General features: G+C 55.7%; 3 protein-coding genes and 1 non-coding gene across 6 annotated transcripts; all 4 read left to right on the top strand.

Moving 5' to 3' along the window:
* Positions 1 to 297: 297 nt before the first annotated feature.
* On the top strand, positions 298 to 3,404 carry kcna1b (potassium voltage-gated channel, shaker-related subfamily, member 1b). The gene has a single exon (XM_057854702.1). It carries the CDS (start codon positions 1,108 to 1,110, stop codon positions 2,581 to 2,583), a length of 1,476 nt encoding a protein of 491 aa, XP_057710685.1. The 5' UTR covers positions 298 to 1,107; the 3' UTR covers positions 2,584 to 3,404.
* A 3,259-nt stretch (positions 3,405 to 6,663) lies between these two features.
* Positions 6,664 to 8,859, top strand: rpl18a (ribosomal protein L18a). The gene is made up of 5 exons (XM_057854793.1): positions 6,664 to 6,825; positions 8,067 to 8,246; positions 8,331 to 8,460; positions 8,530 to 8,639; positions 8,728 to 8,859. Exons 1-5 carry the CDS (start codon positions 6,808 to 6,810, stop codon positions 8,818 to 8,820), a joined length of 531 nt encoding a protein of 176 aa, XP_057710776.1. The 5' UTR covers positions 6,664 to 6,807; the 3' UTR covers positions 8,821 to 8,859.
* Positions 7,877 to 8,008, top strand: LOC130929318 (small nucleolar RNA SNORA68). The gene has a single exon (XR_009066857.1). It is a non-coding gene; the product is annotated as a small nucleolar RNA SNORA68 (small nucleolar RNA).
* A 138-nt stretch (positions 8,860 to 8,997) lies between the features above and the next one.
* On the top strand, positions 8,998 to 16,617 carry xpot (exportin, tRNA (nuclear export receptor for tRNAs)). 3 transcript variants are annotated; one of them, XM_057854633.1, is made up of 25 exons: positions 8,998 to 9,624; positions 10,043 to 10,185; positions 10,254 to 10,336; positions 10,425 to 10,481; positions 10,544 to 10,613; positions 10,677 to 10,895; positions 10,958 to 11,142; positions 11,223 to 11,391; positions 11,452 to 11,688; positions 11,754 to 11,831; positions 12,013 to 12,075; positions 12,149 to 12,273; positions 12,346 to 12,490; positions 12,570 to 12,689; positions 14,190 to 14,284; positions 14,358 to 14,427; positions 14,490 to 14,728; positions 14,797 to 15,082; positions 15,139 to 15,328; positions 15,404 to 15,520; positions 15,582 to 15,697; positions 15,762 to 15,809; positions 15,871 to 15,942; positions 16,003 to 16,059; positions 16,134 to 16,617. In XM_057854633.1, exons 2-25 carry the CDS (start codon positions 10,126 to 10,128, stop codon positions 16,158 to 16,160), a joined length of 2,928 nt encoding a protein of 975 aa, XP_057710616.1. In that variant the 5' UTR covers positions 8,998 to 9,624; positions 10,043 to 10,125; the 3' UTR covers positions 16,161 to 16,617. The 3 variants fall into 3 exon arrangements, with proteins under 3 accessions (XP_057710616.1, XP_057710617.1, XP_057710619.1); XM_057854634.1 differs by having other exon boundaries at positions 11,754 to 11,792; positions 16,134 to 16,616; XM_057854636.1 differs by lacking the exon at positions 8,998 to 9,624 and having other exon boundaries at positions 10,123 to 10,185; positions 11,754 to 11,792.
* The last annotated feature ends 1,271 nt before the right edge of the window (positions 16,618 to 17,888 follow it).

Below are 17,888 nucleotides of genomic sequence, written 5' to 3'. Positions count from 1 at the left end.
TTCTTCCCCGCTCCTACCGGGACGCCGGCCAAATTCGTAACCGGTCGTTAGCGCCCGATCGCCATTCCACCGACATTAGGAGCAAATGCTGTTTTTCAAAGGGACTTTTGCGCCCGGCTCGTTTGTCCCAAATAATCAAAGCCGAGCGGTGCGCGGGCACGAGACGCACCGTCGACCCGCGGTGCGGCTCGGGCCCGTGAGGTCAAAGGTCATCGTCACGGGCCGGGCGCCGGCCCGAGTGGGCCGGGTTGCCGTGGAAACGCCGTCTGAACGGAGATGGCGGGCGGGCGGGTGGGGGTCTGCCGTTGCCGTGGCAACACAGCCAACGTTTACAAAGACGACGAGCTCTTTTTATGTCCTTCTGCTTCTTTCTTTCTTTTTGTCGTTCTGTTGGTTTTTTGTTTCTTGCGGCCTCTTTCACCTGTCTCTCTTTTGCTGCCCTTCCCTTTTTCTGACCCTCTCATTCTATTTTGGTCTCTGTCTGGCTTTCTGTTTGGCTATCTTTGTCCTTGGCTCTTTTTGTGCAGTCTCTCTCCTTTCTTGCCGCTGCTGTCTTTCTGTCTGTTGTTGTTTTTATCTGTCCTTTTCTCTCTCTCTCTCTCTCTCTCTCTCTCTCTCTGGATGGCGCCAAAAGCGTGTCTGCATTGCGTCGAACCCCCCCGCCTCCCCTCTGCCTCTTCCTCTTCCTCCTCCTCTTCGTCCTCCTCTCGGTCACACCACGGTACGCTTCAGACGAGCCGAACCGGAGCCGCGTTAGGCTGAGGGATCCGGTCCTTCTCGCGCGTCTCGGGGTGCCGAGGCTCCGGCCGGTCCGAGGGGGAAGGCGAGGACGAGCCGACGCGGCGGTTTGGCCGGCCGACCGACCGGCCGACCGACCGGCATGCGGCTCCGTCGTCGGCCGACGCCGACGGGAGCGGGAAGGCGACACCTCGACGACGCGGCGCCATGAATATTTCATCCGGCGGAAAGAAGAGCGCGGCGCCCGAGCGAGCGTGAAGGCGAGGATGGAGGGTCAGTAGGAGCCCGGCGCTCGGACCCCGCGCCCCCGCCCGCCCCGGGAGGGGGGGCCCTCTCCTCCCCTCCCTCTCCTCCCCTCCCCCCGTCAGGATGACGGTGGCGTCCGGCGACAACGCCGACGAGTGCGCCACCTTGCCGGGCCACCCTCAGGACGAGGAGCGCGACGGGCACGAGTGCTGCGAGCGCGTGGTCATCAACGTGTCGGGGCTCCGCTTCGAGACGCAGCTGAAGACCTTGGCGCACTTCCCGGACACGCTCCTGGGGAACCCCAAGAAGCGGATGCGCTACTTCGACCCGCTGCGCAACGAGTACTTCTTCGACCGCAACCGTCCCAGCTTCGACGCCATCCTCTACTACTACCAGTCGGGCGGGCGGCTGAGGCGGCCCGTCAACGTGCCGCTGGACATGTTCTCGGAGGAGATCAAGTTTTACGAGCTGGGCGCCGAGGCCATGGAGAAGTTCCGCGAGGACGAGGGCTTCATCCGCGAGGAGGAGCGCCCGCTGCCCGACAAGGAGTTCCAGCGGCAGATCTGGCTCCTCTTCGAGCACCCGGAGAGCTCGGGCCCGGCGCGGGGCATCGCCATCGTCTCCGTCGTGGTCATCCTCATCTCCATAGTCATCTTCTGCCTGGAGACGCTGCCCGAGCTGAAGGAGGACGCGGGCGAGCGGCGGCGGGCGGCGGCGGCGGCCGGCAACGGCACGGCGGCCCACCGCGTCGACATCCTGGGCGACCCCTTCTTCATGGTGGAGACGCTCTGCATCATCTGGTTCTCCTTCGAGCTCCTGGTGCGCTTCTTCGCCTGCCCCAGCAAGACGGCCTTCTTCCGCAACATGATGAACTCCATCGACGTGGTGGCCATCATCCCCTACTTTATCACGCTGGGCACCGAGCTGGCCGACGACCCCGAGGGCGGCGGCGGCGGAGGCGGCGGCGGCGGCGAGCAGGCCACCTCGCTGGCCATCCTGCGCGTCATCCGGCTGGTGCGCGTCTTCCGCATCTTCAAGCTCTCGCGCCACTCCAAGGGCCTGCAGATCCTGGGCCAGACGCTGAAGGCCAGCATGCGCGAGCTGGGCCTGCTCATCTTCTTCCTCTTCATCGGCGTCATCCTCTTCTCCAGCGCCGTCTACTTCGCCGAGGCCGAGGAGAAGGAGTCCTTCTTCACCAGCATCCCCGACGCCTTCTGGTGGGCCGTGGTGTCCATGACCACCGTGGGCTACGGCGACATGTACCCCGTCACCATCGGCGGCAAGATCGTGGGCTCGCTCTGCGCCATCGCCGGCGTGCTGACCATCGCGCTGCCCGTGCCCGTCATCGTCTCCAACTTCAACTACTTCTACCACCGCGAGACCGACGGCGAGGAACAGGCGCAGCTTCTGCAGGTGGAACGGCGGGACTCGGACGACGCCTCCCGCCGCGACGACGCCTCCTCGCTGCTCAGCGAGTCCGACTACGCCGACAACAGCATCGACAACTTCCGCGAGGCCAACCTGCGCGCCGCCAACTGCGCGCCTCCGCCGACCGGACGCAACTGCGTCGACCCCCCCAAGATGCTGACGGACGTCTGAGGAGGCGCCGAAGCCTTTTGCGTTCTCCCTCCTTTCCGTGACGGTTTTTTTTCCGCTTTCATCTCGCTGACCCGGGAGTCAAGTCGGCTCGGGGATGTGCAAACTTTGGATTTTTCCAAGAAAAAGGCAAACGTTTGTGGATGAGGTGAAATTTGGGAAAAAGAAAAAAAAAAAATCAAATGTGCATGTGGAAATAATATTTATTTAGGGTACCTTTCAGATCAATTGGCCAACGCTTTCACGTTACTCATATTTTTGTATTTTATTTTTGATAAATCCGTGATCTAATTGCTACACGGGAGGTACGTATCAACAGAAAAGGGTCGAGTCCGTCGCCGCCGCGTCTTCCGTCAACTACGGGATCCAGAAGCGCGACAACGGGTCCGCCGAATCCGGGGCCAAACAAATTCGGCCTCTCCGACTGGCAAAAGGAGGATTTAGGCGGAGCTCCTCCCTTTGTTTTTGTTTTTTCACCGTGTGGGTGGAGGAAAAGAAGCGCCGAGGTTTATTTTGCAAATAGCGGGAGGACGCCCGTCACCCGTCGGCTCACTCACTGCCATTGACGTCTAATCCTTTCGAGATTTCCACTTCAAAAAGTGTGTTTGTTTGACAAAAAATTTTGCACTTCATTTAGGAATGAAAACAATGTCATTTTTACTGTCCTTGGGGTTTCAAAAACATGTTGATTGACAATTGTGTAACGGTGTTTGGGCAAATCAATCACAGTTATTTTGATAAGGAAAGCAGTCTTCATTTGAGTCATCCAATTCTAATCGACCCATTCTTCAATAAAATACAGACATGTTTCTTGTTTTATCTTATGGATCGGATCTTTTATTGTGCTTTAGCTCATGATAACAATTCCAAGGGAAAAACATCACTCGAGCTCATTGCTCGCATCTCCCGCCGCAGCCACGGGAGCGCGGCGCGCCGGGCCGGTCGCCGATTCGAAAAGCGCGCCGACGACAACGGCCGCCGGCGCCACGGTGTAAATAAATCTTAACTCGGCGTGACCGTCGCTCGCTGGCAAAACCGCTCTTTTTCAATGTGCTCTTGCCACGCCGTGACCTTTGACCCCACCGCCGGTCCCTCTACGGACTCGTCGTCGTCTTTTCACGCTAAACCGCGCGCATCCCGGCATCATCTCATTTGGCGTTACCCGCAAACGGCGGCCCGCTTCCATTTTCTTCTAGGACGTTTTTTGGTCCAGCCGAGCGTGAACCGCATTTGAATAAACGTCACGCGACCACGGAGGAGCTCCAGTCCAAAGTCGTCGCCGGAAGGGTTGCCCGAATGCAGGAGGAGGCACAGAAGCTAGGAAGACAAGGTGAGGAAAAGGACACGGGGAAGGAGGAGGCGACAAGAAGAGAAGAAGGAACCGAAAACGGATAGGCGCGTCGAGGTACGTCATCTCGGACGAGTGTTTTTTGATGAAGTGACCTGCGGGCGTATCGCTTTGCCTCGTGTGAAATATTCAGAAGCCGACCTCGACTGGGCCGGTCGGATGAAGGGGAGGGTAGCGCCCCTGGCGGAACGTGAACGGATATCGCGTTTCGTTGAATGTCAGCCAGCGGTGATGCCGTATCGAACGTGGCCTGTTAGGACTCAAATCAGTTCTGCCCGCAACCTCCTCCGACTCATAATTACGACATGAAAAAAGGTTGGTTTATTTATGTTGCGATAAACGGATTGTTTGTTTACTTCCAGAGGGAGCGACGAGCGGTAACGGTCACCTATTGAGGAGAAATTTCAGGATTCTCGCTCCCCCCCCCATTCATCATTTTCGGCGGTCATTGCTCCTGCACCGTTCACGGCCGTCCGTAAAAAGGCAGCGACGAAACCGCGATGGCAACATGTAGGAAATGCGTTGCCCGACGGCTTCTGGCTCACAGTGTAGACTAATCGAGGGCGTCGGTTCCGTCTCAACGTTGGTCGGCCGGGACGATATAACGGCATGTAGACTTTTTGCTGGGCCGGGACATGAATAAGATTAAACAGTTTGGGGGCAGGCAACTATAAACCAAATGAAAAAAAAATTTCATGTTTATTGGTTCCGGTGATCCACTGTTTGATTCAAACCGTTGTTTCCAAAATCTACTAAAGAAAGATTTTTTGGAAAATTTCCCAGAATAAATCTTTTTTTTTAAGTGGAAAATTTCAACGGCAACATTTGAAAATAAATGAACATCCGCAATAAATACACCCTTGTTCATCATCTCTTCAATGTTTATATTCTGGATAATTGTGTTAAAGGGTATTACAAGACCTGGGGAAATGCTAATATTCCATCATTTATCCATAAACGCGTGCCTTTTGGATTCATATCATGCCACTTGGTGTAATTACACACATCGCAACACCAAAAAAATGATAGAAATTTGGATCGATTGTCAAGCTAAAACGACCGGCGCCCGAGATCCCGGAAATCTAGCATATTGTGTGCGTGACGTCACAAGAAGGAAACACCCGGCTCAGTCCTTAGTACTGAATGGCGGCGATAACGGCAGACAATTTTGTTCTAGTTGCAGCGACGAATCCGAAGTAACGAACATTCTTCTAATGGTGACAAGGAGAGTTATGAACCTTTCTTTGGTGTTTTGGGTGATCAATTTGAGCCCAAACCAAAGCCAATGCAGCCTAATGAAACGATCATTGAGGGGAGCAATCACACTGATGAAACACGGGCAACAGATCGTGTGGGAAACACCGAATGGTTTGTTTTGCATTTCTTTTTGTGAAACTGATACACCTTGACCGCAAAATAAAGTCATGTATAGAATCATTATCATTTATTGTGCTATCATAGGTTTTCACTCTGCCAACAGACACAAATATGAATGGGATTAGAGGGTTTGTTCTATGTTGTAACGTTTGCTAAGCGAACGTTTGGCAGAGGAAACAACACACGAGCCTCAATGCTTTTTTTTAAAATTAACTTCCCGCCACCTCACCCAATTCCACAAACAACAACAACAACCATATACACTGGCGCTACCTAGTCCACCAATCGGAGCATCGCGCTGGTGCACTAGCACGCCAATGACAGCCCCTCGTTGGTGCGTAAATTAGCCTGCCGATGACAGCCCCGGTGACGCTACAATATATTTTACGAGCGATAATTTATACATGTGTCCAGTCCTATATCCAAGGCGTGATATGTGTTTTTATTATAAAGTAGTACTCACTCTGGCCATTTCGAGCTTGGCTGCTCCGCTCCTTTGGTTCGCCTGGGGTGGTGGGGTGGGCTCATCAGAGCCAGTCATCGTCCTCTTTCTTGGTACCTCGGGACATTTAGGTGGCTGCGCGTGTATGGTGCATTCAGCAGCAATTTCTGATTTCATTTGTCCATAGTTGGAATAGCTTTCAGGTGTAAAATGCTCACCACGCAAAACCGTGCCGGAGGCTGCGTCTGCAAAATTAGCCCTCTTAGCACGGACGAACTTTACTCATTGTCTGCGTAGTCCAGCTATTTTCTCGCGTACGGGAACTCATGGGTACTACATTGCGACAAATGGCTATTTGTACACCACATAGCATGACAGGTTAGACCCATTTTAGCGATTTTTTGATTAAACACGAACGCAACTCTCTCCTCGATAACCAACGATGGCACCCGCCTAGACCTTTTGTTTCCTTGTTGTGACGTCTCCGCCCCATTCGGCTGTTTCCGGGATACTTTCGGAAATGTTCGTCATTTTCGATCTATTTCCGATAATTGCTCATGAATGTGATTTATTTTTTTGTTAACTTTATTAATATTTGTTATCTTGCCACATAACGGTTCTACTGATATCTCACAGCCCCTTAATAGCCTTTAAGGGCACTCAACATTGTCTAAATAAATATGACTTGGGGGGGAAAAAATCCTAGTCAGGGTATAACAAATAAAAATGGAGCCTTTATTCAGGTATAACAGGACTGTTTTTGTCCACAAGCACCACCAAAAATGACAACTTTTTACCTCGACTATGATGAAAGTATGATTATCAGAAAAAAACAGTCTGCTGCGTAGGCTAGAAATGAAAATAATGTGAAATAAATTATGTCGAAAAAAATAAATGCAAGTCATCATTCATGGAGTATCCGTCTATTTGATTGACGTTCCTCCAAGGCGAAGGTGGGTTGTCACGGAAGTCCCGCCTCCCGCTCCTAGCGCACTGGGGGTTGACATGCGCAGCGCTCGAACGTCACTTCCTCTTTTCTCGTGGCTGTAAGCGAGACAACATGAAGGCGTCCGGCACTGTACGTAAAAAGGCCTTTTTCCTTCTCGTCCCGTGACCGCACGCGAACCTCGAGCGTCCGTATAGTTCCTTCGAGAAACTTCTCTTTACGTCGTAAGCTTCGTTCGTTCTCTAACTTGCTCTCCAGCGCTCATTTTGTCGCCTTTTTGGCTCCGGTGTTTCGGGCGAACAATATGGCGCCGAGCTCCATGTGGACGACGGCCACGGAGTCGAAAGGCTAGCAAAGACTGAAAGAATAACGATTCAATGACTCATAAAGTTGTTTTCTTGGGATTTTAGTTAGTTACCACGTCTGGCTGTCCGTATATTGACGCAACTTATCGCTTGCATCCTTTCTTCTTAACTACCACCTCACTCCAACTATGTCCCGAGACAAACATATGCGCACAATTCAGCGCATTGACCTTTTTTTTTTTTTTTGGGGGGGGGGATGAAAACAAGTTTACAAACCGGAACGAAACCTATTAGCGTCAACTCGTGTGCTGCCATTGACGATGATAGACGTCCAATCCGTTCCCTCCCACGTCAAATACATCGGACATCTACTCGCGCTCGTTCATCCGATTTTCATTTCATCCTTTTGTGCACGTTAATCCGGTGTTCTGCCAAAATCTCCTACATCGGTGAAACGAGTCAAATTTGACACCCAAAGTACTACCGTGCGCTCTAAACTTGTTTTGTTTAGATGCATACAGGAATAACGTACTAAAAAAATGCCTACAGAAAATACTTCAATGTAGTTATATCAAATAAGAACTGCTTAAATACGCTATGTGACTAATGTGGTCAACTGCTTCAAAGCTAACACAAAAAACCACAATGGTTAAAAGTATGAGAGGGTAATACATGCAAAAAGTGTCTTTGAGGCAGTGAAAAGGTTCTAAATAATAAAAAAAAAAATTGTGAGTACTCGCCGCCTCTAACCCATGTGCGCATGCGTGTGGATGCATGCGCAAGCACGCCGAGCATTGTGTAGGACGTTTAGCTGCGTAGTAAGGATTGGCCGAACACCGGTTCTAATTTCATTTTTGACAAAATTGTCATGTGGAATGCCCGCGGCCCAACCCAAAGGTCACATGCCGTCAGTTGTGTGATTTGAGTGAGGCGCGCGCACATCGAGCGTCGGCCCCGTCGCCTTTCTCGGCTTCCAGTGCCGTCGAAAGTGAAACCGGGGCCGGACACGGTAAAACGGCGCCCGCGCGAGTTTGCCCGGCTGACTCGTCCCTCTCGTCTTTGCGGCAGCTGCGAGAGTACAAGGTGATCGGGCGACTGCTGCCGTCGCCCAAGAACCCCACCCCGCCGCTGTACCGCATGCGCATCTTCGCCCCCAACCACGTGGTGGCCAAGTCGCGCTTCTGGTACTTTGTGTCACAACTGAGGAAGATGAAGAAGGCGTCCGGCGAGACCGTTTATTGCGGACTGGTGCGTACGCCCCCCCCCCCACCAGCGGGCAATTTTCTCTGCCGGCGCGGCGCGACTGACGAGCGCTCTCTCTCCTCCCCGCAGGTCCACGAGAAGACGCCTCTGAAGGTGAAGAACTTTGGCATCTGGCTGCGTTACGACTCTCGTAGCGGCACCCACAACATGTACCGCGAGTACAGAGATCTGACCACCTCCGGAGCCGTCACCCAATGCTGTGAGCGGGCGCCCCCGTCGACGCGGTTTGTTTTTTTGGGCATTTGACTAATTTGCGGCGTTTTGGCAGACCGCGACATGGGCGCTCGACATCGCGCGCGGGCCCACGCCATCCAGATCATGAAGGTGCAGGTGATCGCTGCCAACAAGTGTCGCCGACCCGCCATCAAGCAGTTCCACGTGAGTGCGCCGGCGCTCGCCGTCCCCTCAAAAGTCCGGGATACGGGTTGGCATTATTTTGCGCTGAGGTCTCTTTTTGTCATTTTAGGACTCCAAAATCAAGTTCCCGCTGCCGCATCGCGTCCTGCGCCGCCAGCACAAGCCTCGCTTCACCACCAAGAGACCAAACACTTGCTTCTAAACGTGTTGCTCCAAATAAAAGTTGTCGTTTGTTCGGAAATGGTGTGCTTTTATTTTGATGCTAGGGCATGGCGCAAGGAGAAATGTCTCTTCGGACGCCTTTGAAGTATGTTCGCGGCGGGAAGGGTAGCCGCGGTCGACAATTATTTCAGATGAAACGGGTCCCAAAAAAATCCCAATTTTGAAAAATGTTCCGGTGTGCTTGAAAAAAAAAAACAAAAAAAGTAGTCTCAAAAGAATAGGAATATGGGCGAAGGCTAAGTTGATGGGCTGGAAAAAAAAAAAAAAAAAAGGTTGGCCGGAAAATGCTTTTCAAAAAATGCTTGCTTTCAACAACACAGACGAATTCAATCATTCGCTGTGGTGTGTTGACGAAGTATGTGTTGTCGTGGTCCAAGAAAATTGAGCTCATTTGCTTCCGGTGACGGCGCTAGACGTCCCCTCCGTTTTGAACAGGAGGGGCCAATGAACGAGTTGGGACGGTGCGACATCTTGCACAAAGTCGAATGGAAATGCGCCCTAGCGAAAAAGAAGCAGGTTCGTGTCGGCTTCACGCTCCACTCCAGTCCAGTAGGTAGCAGCAACACTCCCGAATACGACAGACTAGAAGAAGAGCAAAGTCTTCCGGGTCGTTGAACCGTCAACCGGAAGCAAAGGGCGTAGACACGCCGCACGGCACGGCACAGCACTGCACGGCGGCAAGCGACGTTCGCGGCCAGAAAAGCCGAGCTCGGCGACTTCGTTGTAGTTTGCCCGCCGCCGTCAAACGCCGCACCGCACAGCGACAAACGTCACTCGGACGAAGGTGAGATCACATCGGCCGCCGCCGAAGAAACCATGTGAATGGTGACGAGGACTGCGGGGTGGGGGGGGCATCGCGGACAACAACCACATCGTCACGATCTCGCTCTCGCTGACGGGGAAGGAGGGGGGGGGGCAATTTCATTTTATCCACAGGGGTTCCCTCGGCCCCAACCTTTATAAATCTTCAAATCGCGGCTTCTGTTGCGTCACCTGAATCAAGTCCATCTCCATCGGGGCCAAAGTGACACGGAACGGTGGTGCCGAGGAGCATCAGAAGCGATCTGCCGAATCCAAGCCACGAGCAGATCATTTGCCATTCCCGGTGTTAGACGGCGTCGCCCAGTTCATTTGGACGGAACCATTTGAAAAAGACGGGATTTTGCTTTCGGACGTTCCGACTCACGTAGCTTTCCGTCCAGATGCGCGGAAGCCGCCCCAGGCGGCCCCAGCAGACGAGAGCCGACCCTAAGAGCTAACCCTCCGAGGGCCCGCCGCGGCTAGCATGGACGAGCAAGCGCTGATGGGGCTCGACCCCGGCGCCGACGCCCGCTACCGCCAGAGGGTAAGACTTTTTGCATGGCATTTTTCGCTTTCGCGTCGACGAACCGTCTCCCTTTGCGCGCTCGGCAGGCGATGGCGTACTTCGAGCAACTCAAAGAGTCGCAAGACGCCTGGGAGGTGTGCGCGCAAGCGCTCGCCAAAGGACTCTACGAGTGAGTGGCGGGTCCGACGTCTTCGGGGAGTGCTATTTTTCCAGCCTTGTATTTTTTTTTTTTTTCATTTGTTCATTTTTGCCCGTAGCGACGACCACGTCAAGTTCTTCTGCTTTCAAGTTCTGGAGCATCAGATCAAATTCAGGTGAGACGACGGGGGCTGGGGGGTTGCGGTTAGAGCTCGGCCTGACGACAACGTCGCCGCAGGCACGCCGGACTGAGCGGCGGCCAGCGGCAGCTCCTCCGAGAGACGCTGATGAAGTGGCTCCAGTCTCAGGTGGGTTCCCTCACCGCGCGGGGCGACGCCCGTCGCTGACGCCGACTGCCGGCGTGTGCGCAGTTGCCGCGGGCGCAGCCCGAGAAGATCTTTGTCCGCAACAAAGCGGCGCAGGTGTTGGCGCTGACCTTCGTGGCCGAGTACCCCGCGCTCTGGCCGGAGTTTTTTTTCGACGTCCTGGCGCTGGTCGGCCTCAACCCGCGCGGCGTGGACATCTACCTGCGCACGCTCATGGCCGTTGACGGCGAGATCGTGGACAGGGACGTGGCGCGGGCGCCGGAGGTAACGCCGCCCGCCCGCCCGCCTGGCCGGCCGGCCCCGTCTCTAGCGTGCCGTGTGCGCAGGTGACCCGGCGCAACACCTTGATCAAAGACGCCATGCGGGAACAGTGCATCCCCGGCCTGGTGGAGTCCTGGTTCCAGATCCTGCACGCGTACCAGCTCGGCCACCCCGAGCTCACCTGCCAGTGCCTGGAGGTGGTGGGCGCTTACGTGTCCTGGATCGACCTGGGCCTCATCGCCAACGAACGGTCGGTCGCGTCCGAGCGTTTCGCTCGCGCCGCCCGCTCACGTCTCTTCCCCGCCCGCCCGCCCGCCCGCCCGCCGTCAGGTTCATCAACCTGCTGCTGGGCCACATGTCGGTGGAGGAGCTGCGCGAGGAGGCCTGCGACTGCCTCCTGGAGATCGTCAACAAGGGAATGGACCCCGTGGACAAAACCAAACTGGTGGAGTCGCTCTGCACCGTTCTTCAGGCCGCCGGATTCTTCTACGTCGAGCGGGTCGGTCGCGTCGCCGACGCTCGGGGATTTCCCCTCGACAAACGTGTCCCTTTTGAATAGGAGGAGGACGTGGACTTCCTGGCCAAGTTCTCGCGTCTGGTCAACGGGATGGGACAGAGCCTGGTCGCGAGCTGGACCAAACTGGCCAAGGCCGGCAGCGCCGAGGACGCGGGCGCCGCGCTGGACGCGCTGGAGGCCAAAGTGGCGCTGGCGCTGCGCCTCCTGGCGCACCCCGATGACGACATCTCCGCCAACGTGGTGGCTTTCTGCTACGAGTACCTGCACGTCCTCAAACAGGTCACCCGTGCGCGCGGCGCCCCGGGCGGGACTTCCGCTTAACCTCCCTCTCCGTCCCTCCGCAGCTGCCCGAGCTCAGCGACGGACGCAAGAACAACGCGGAGGTCGGTCCGGTTCGTCGGCCGCCGTCCACCGTTCTAGATGTCCGTATAATAGTCGCCCATTTTTTTTTTTTTTTTCAAAATCGCTTTTAAAGTCGACGTGTCGGCTCCAATGTCCCCCCCTACCGATGTCTGTTCGCCCCCGCCCGTTCGACGGGTCGAACGTCTGTCAACGGCGCTCGAAAGTAGCCGATCCGATTTAACGACTCTTTTGCCCCAACAGGCCATCCTGCTGGCCGTCATCAAGAAGTTGACTTACGACGACGAGTACAACTTTGACAACGAGGTGCGCGGGGGGGGGGGGGGGGGGCGTCAACGCCGTCGCGAACGTCCGCCGCGTTGACCGGCGCGCTTAACAGGGCGAAGACGAGGCCATGTTCGTGGAGTACAGGAAGCAGCTGAAGATGCTGTTGGACCGTCTGGCCCAGGTGTCGCCCGAGCTGGTCCTGGGGACCGTCCGGCGAGTCTTCGCCGACACCATGGGGTGAGCGAGCGCGCTCGCCGGCCCGCGTTTGCCGCCCTCCTCGAGCTGACGTGCGCGGGTCGCGCCCGGCAGGAAGTGGCAGAGCTCGTCCTTCATGGAGGTGGAAGTGGCCATCAGGCTCCTCTACATGCTGGGAGAAGCGCTGCCCGCCTCGCACGGAGCGCACTTCTCTGGGGACGCCGTCAAGACAGGGGTGCTGCAGGACATGATGACCACGGTGGGTGCGCCGCGCCGCGCCGCGCCGCTCCCTCCCTCGACGCGAGAGGGGCGCGCTTACCTCTCTTTCCGTTTTTCAGTTGGTGACGTGCGGCGTGAGCGGCTACCGGCACACGTGCGTGTCTCTGGAGTTCTTCGAGACGGTCGTCCGATACGATAAATTCTTCGTCGTCGAGCCGCGGCACATTCCCGACGTTTTGGTAGGTTTCGCCGAGCTCTAATCCGTTTGGTCCGGACGTTCGGAACGACTCCTTCCCGGCCCAAAAGTGGGGGAAAAAAATTGAGCTGGCAAATAGGCTTCATCAGGATATTGACAGGGCGCCGGGCCGATTAATAGGGGGCCTGCATTGTTGTCACAGCTGACCGAGTGGAATCGCAGACAAAGAGCAAAAATGGAAAATTCTTGTGAATAAATGCTTGAATCCCTCAATTTCTTTATAGATATGGACGTATGACAGTCTTGATTCTTGGTTAAAAACAAAAACAACCTGCAGTTACCATTGATTTTAAGTAAATATGTCAAAGTACGATGCTAGTTAGTCAATATGGCGGCCGCCATATGTAAATAGAGCTTTTCCAGTGAAAATTCTTGTGAATAATGCCTAAATCCCTGAATTCTTTATAGATATGGACGTAAGACCGTTTTTGGTTAAAAGCAAAGAAAAAAAGGTGCAGTTAGCATTTATTTGACAAAAGTGAGTAAACCCTTGCATTTCTGCAGATATTTATCTTTTCATGGGACAAGACTGACAAAATGACACTTTGCAGCAATGAAAAGTAGTCTGAGTGCAGTTTATATAATTTATTTCCCCCTCAAAATATAGCCATTCATATCTAAACCCCTGGCAACAAAAGTGAGTACACCCCTTAGAAAGGAAGTACATCACTAAATGGCCAAATTGAGTACTGCTTGTCATTTTCCCTCCAACATGTCATGTGACTCTTTGCAGCAACGCTGACAGCACTCCTGTAGAGATTGAGGCGGCGGTGGTTCATTCTCACCACCATGCTTGAATGTACGCATGACACACTTATCTTTGTAGTCCTCACCCGGTCGCCGCCACACATACACGAGACCATCGGAAGCAAACAAATGAACCGTGGGACGTGGTTCCAGTAATCCGTGTGCTTCGTTGACATGTCTTCAGCAAAGTGTTTGCGGGCTTTCTTCAGAGGAGGCTTCCTCCTGGGGTGACAGCCATGCACACCAATTTGATGTATGGTCTGAGCACTAACAGGCTGACCTCTTGAAAATGAAAAAATATACTTCAATATCTGCAGAAATGCCAGGGAGGAGTGTACTCACTTTTGTGATACGTGGAAGAATGATCCTAGTCTGTTAGACAAGCCTTACAACAAAGAGCGCTTTACCTTGAAAATTCTCGCGAAAAAACAAAAAATATAACGATTACCTCGAACAAATCACTCCGGAGACAATCCTTCCTGTTTGTATGCGGTACAGCTTTTATTTTTTGGACATAAATCCGGCGTCGGATGGCCTCGTGTGTCAATGCGACTGCCTGCGAATAGCTGAAGCGGATGGCCCCCTACTTGAAGGCGTGGCGCAGCGAAGCTGAAATAGGACCCGTCAATATCGTGACGAAGTCTACGGCTCGCTCTTATTCGAGGGACTATCTGCGGAAAAGGGGCATGGCGTCCGAGCCGACTCGAGAGAGTCTCCCTTTGCGTTGTCGTGCCAGATGGCTTTCCTGGACCAGCGAGGCCTGAGACACAGCAGTCCCAAAGTCCGCAGTCGAGTGGCCTACCTTTTCTCACGCTTCATCAAAACACTACAGTGAGTCCGCGCTTTGGCCGACGAGCGCGAAATGTCACGTCCCGCCGACTAAGACGGCGTCCGTGTCCGACAGCAAGCACATCACGCCGTTCGTCGAAGACATCCTGACGCGCATCCAGGACCTTCTGGAGCTGGCCCCTCCCGTACGTAAGCGCGCCGGCCACGCCGCGTCCCCGTCCGTAAGCCTTTCGTCGTCGTCCGTCAGGACAAGAACTTCCCGGCGCCGCTGACCGGCGACGACCAGCTCTTCATGTTCGAGGCGGCGGGCGTCCTGATCGTCAGCGGCGAGAGTCCCGCGGAGCGCAAGCGGGCGCTGATGCGCGGCCTGCTGGCGCCGCTCGTCGACGCCTTCCGCCCCCTGCTGGACAAACTGGCGGCGGAGACGGACGAGGAGGCCCGGGAGGCCCTCGCCGACTGCCTCGGCCACGCCGTGGCCTTTGTCAGGTCAGCGTCGACGTGCCCGCTGTCGGCCCGACAGACGAGAGTGTGACGGCGACCCCTGTGGCCGACAGTCGCACCAGCAAGGCCTTCAGCAACAAGCAGACGGTGAAGCAGTGCGGGTGCACGGAAGTCTACCGCGACTGCCTGCTGGCCTTCCTGCCGGCGCTGAGCTGCCCCGTCCAGCGGGGGGCGCTGCGCAGCTGCGTGCGCTCCTTCCTGCACCGCATGATCATCTGCATGGAGGAGGAGGTGCTGCCCTTCATCCCCGCCGCGTCCGAGCACATGCTCAAGGACTGCGAGGCCAGAGACCTGCAGGAGTTGATCCCGCTCATCAGCCAGATCACCGCCAAGTTCAAAGTAAGCGGCGCCCGCCCCGGGTCGGCCGGGCCCTCACCGCCCTTTTTTCTCCGCAGCGGCAGGTGTCCCCGTTCCTCCAGCGGGTCTTCATGCCGCTGGTGCTGTGCATCTTCGAGGCGTTGGCGCGGCCGGCAGACGACAACGACCAGACGGCCGCTCTGGAGAAACAGATGCTGCGCCGCAGCTACTTCGCCTTCGTCCTGACGGTGGCCGGCAGCGGCATGAACGAGGTCCTGGTCAACCAGGGTGAGCCCACGACCGATCGGCCGGCCGGCCGGCCGGCACTTTCGCCACGCCGCCTCACTTACCTGACGCCCCCAGGGGCGGAGAACGTGGAGCGCGTGGTCTTCACCATCATCCAGGGCGCCGTGGACTTCCCCGACCCGGTGGCGCAAAAGACCTGCTTCGCCATCCTGGCCAGGCTGGTGGAACTCTGGGGTGAGGAAGAACGGCGCCGGCCGCCGACGCCCGCCCCTCGTGACCGGCGATCTGCTTTTAGGCGGCAAGGCCGGCACGGCGGGCTTCGCCGACTTCACGTACAAGCACATCGTGCCCGCCTGCTTCCAGGCGCCTCTCAAGCCCACCTTCGACCTGTCGGACGCTCAGACCGTGCTGGTGAGTGCTCGCTCGCTCCCTCCCTCGCGCCCTTCCCGACGGTCCCCTCCCCGTCTCTTTTCAGACTTTGTCGGAGGTGGCCGTGACGCTGAAGACGGTCTACGTCAAGCAGGTAACGCCGCCGCCGCCGTCTCGGGTCCTCGGGCCGGCGTGTTGACTTTGCCGCACGTCAGGGCCCGGAGCTGTTGGAGTTCCTGCAGCGGGACTATCTTCCGTCGCTGCGCGTGTCTCCCGAGGTGGCGCAGGTCAGAACCGCGGTCGCTGTCCTTTTGTGGACGCCTCTGACCCCCGTCTCGCGTCCTCAGGAGCTTTGTCACGTCCTGCAGCAACCAGACGCCAAAGTCCTCAAGACCTACCTGAAGGTACCGTTGGCGCCGTACTCGTTTTCACGCGCGATTTGATTTTTTTTTTTTTCTTTTCACCTTTTTGCTCTCAGGTGTTCTTCCAGCAAGCCAAGCAGTAGCAGGTCAAAGGGCACGGGAAAGGAAGGTCACCGGGGGCGCGGACGACCAGACCGGACTGGACCCATTTGTCCGTTTTTTTTTTTCTTTAATCCTTCTCAAAAGGGCTGAAATGTTTATTTGTATTTTTATTTAAAAGTGGCAAATATGCAAACGAGTCATCAGCGTCTCCGAGGACAAATAAGCAGCCGGTGTAAATAAGATGAGACTAACCACTTTGATTTGTTCCTTTTTACCGAGCGGTTTTGTGTGAGCAAAAAATGAAATACAATCATTCAAAAAAAAAAAAAGGAAAACCTCACTCGAGTTATTTTTTTTTCTCCATCATCTTGCACTTGCTCCGGGGTCGGGGCGCGGGGGCAGCACCTTTAACAGGGAAGCCCAGACTTCTCTCTTCCCAGCCACTTCAACCAGCTCTTCCGGCGGGATCCCAAGGCATTCCCAGGCCAGCCGAGAGATGGTCTCGCCAGCGCGGGTGTCCCCGGGGCCACCCGCCGGGGCGACATGCCCCGAACACCTCTCCGGGGAGGCGTCCGAACCAGATGCCCGAGCCATCTCGGCTGCCTCTCGACGCAGAGTCCCGAACACCTCTCCGGGGAGGCGTCCGAACCAGATGCCCGAGCCATCTCGGCTGCCTCTCGACGCAGAGTCCCTCCCGTATGACCGAGCTTCTCACCCAATCTCTGAGGAAACTCATTTCGGCCATCTTGTTCTTTCGGTAACGAGCCAGATGTTCCCGGCAGACCTTCACAATACATTTGGGCCCGCCAGGTCCGGCCAGCATCTTCCCCCGCCATTGGACCGCAACACGACACCAGGTGGTGATCAATTGAAAGCTCCGCCCCTCTCTTCACCCGAATGTCCAAAACATGCGGCCGCAAGTCCGATGACAGGATTACAGTCCATCATCGAATTGCGGCCTAAAGTGTCCTGGTGCCAAGTGCACATATGGACACCCCTATGTTTGAACACGGTGTTCCTTATGGACAAACCGTGACGAGCACAGAAGTCCTATAACAGAACACCAATCGGGTTCTGATCGGGGGTGCCGTTCCTCCCAATCACGCCCCTCCAGGTCTCACGGTCATTGCCCGCGTGAGCGTTGAAGTCCCCCAGGAGAACGAGGGAGTCCCCAGAGGGGGCGCTCTCCCGCACACCTTCCAAGGACTCAAAAAAGGGTGGGTACTCTGAGCTGCTGTTTGGTGAATAAGTGCAAACAACAGTCAGGACCAATCCCCCCACCCGAAGGCGGAGGGAGGCTCCTCTCTCGTCAACCGGGGTAAACCCCAACGTACGGGCGCCGAGCCGAGGGGCAATAAGTATGCCCGCAGCTGCCCGGCGTCTCTCACCGTGAGCAACTCCAGAGTGGAACAGGGTCAACCCCTCTCGAGAGGATTGGTACCAGAACCCAAACTGTGTGTGGAGGAGATACCGACTATATCTAGTCGAAATTTCCCTGCCTCACACACCAGCTCGGGCTCCTTCCCTGCCAGAAAGGGGACATTCCAGGTCTCGAGAGTTAGCTTCTGTAGATTGGGGTGGGACCGCCAAGGCCCCCGCCCAACTCCCTACGCTCCCGACCGCTTTGGCCCCTCCCACAGCCCATGGGAAGGGGGACCCACGTTTCCTTTTCGGGCTGTGCCAGGCAGAGCCCCACGGGAACAGGCCCGGCCCCTGGACGCTTGCCTTCGAGCCCCACCTCCGGGCCTGGCTCCGTTAACCGGCGTCCG

This window comes from Corythoichthys intestinalis, chromosome 13 (assembly GCF_030265065.1).
Source record: "Corythoichthys intestinalis isolate RoL2023-P3 chromosome 13, ASM3026506v1, whole genome shotgun sequence".
Classification (NCBI taxonomy): Eukaryota; Metazoa; Chordata; class Actinopteri; order Syngnathiformes; family Syngnathidae; genus Corythoichthys; species Corythoichthys intestinalis.
Note: the sequence above shows the minus strand (reverse complement) of the source record. Positions and strands in the feature narration are given on the sequence as shown.

Bases quoted from the DNA above. Each gene is read 5' to 3' on its own strand.
- kcna1b (XM_057854702.1), top strand. From the start codon at position 1,108: ATGACGGTGGCGTCCGGCGACAACGCCGACGAGTGCGCCACCTTGCCG.
- rpl18a (XM_057854793.1), top strand. The intron at 8,461-8,529 runs GTGAGCGGGCGC...GCGTTTTGGCAG, and splicing joins CGGAGCCGTCACCCAATGCT to ACCGCGACATGGGCGCTCGA. The intron at 8,640-8,727 runs GTGAGTGCGCCG...TTGTCATTTTAG, and splicing joins CCGCCATCAAGCAGTTCCAC to GACTCCAAAATCAAGTTCCC.
- xpot (XM_057854633.1), top strand. From the start codon at position 10,126: ATGGACGAGCAAGCGCTGATGGGGCTCGACCCCGGCGCCGACGCCCGC. The intron at 10,614-10,676 runs GTGGGTTCCCTC...GCGTGTGCGCAG, and splicing joins TGAAGTGGCTCCAGTCTCAG to TTGCCGCGGGCGCAGCCCGA. The intron at 15,698-15,761 runs GTGAGTGCTCGC...GTCTCTTTTCAG, and splicing joins CGGACGCTCAGACCGTGCTG to ACTTTGTCGGAGGTGGCCGT.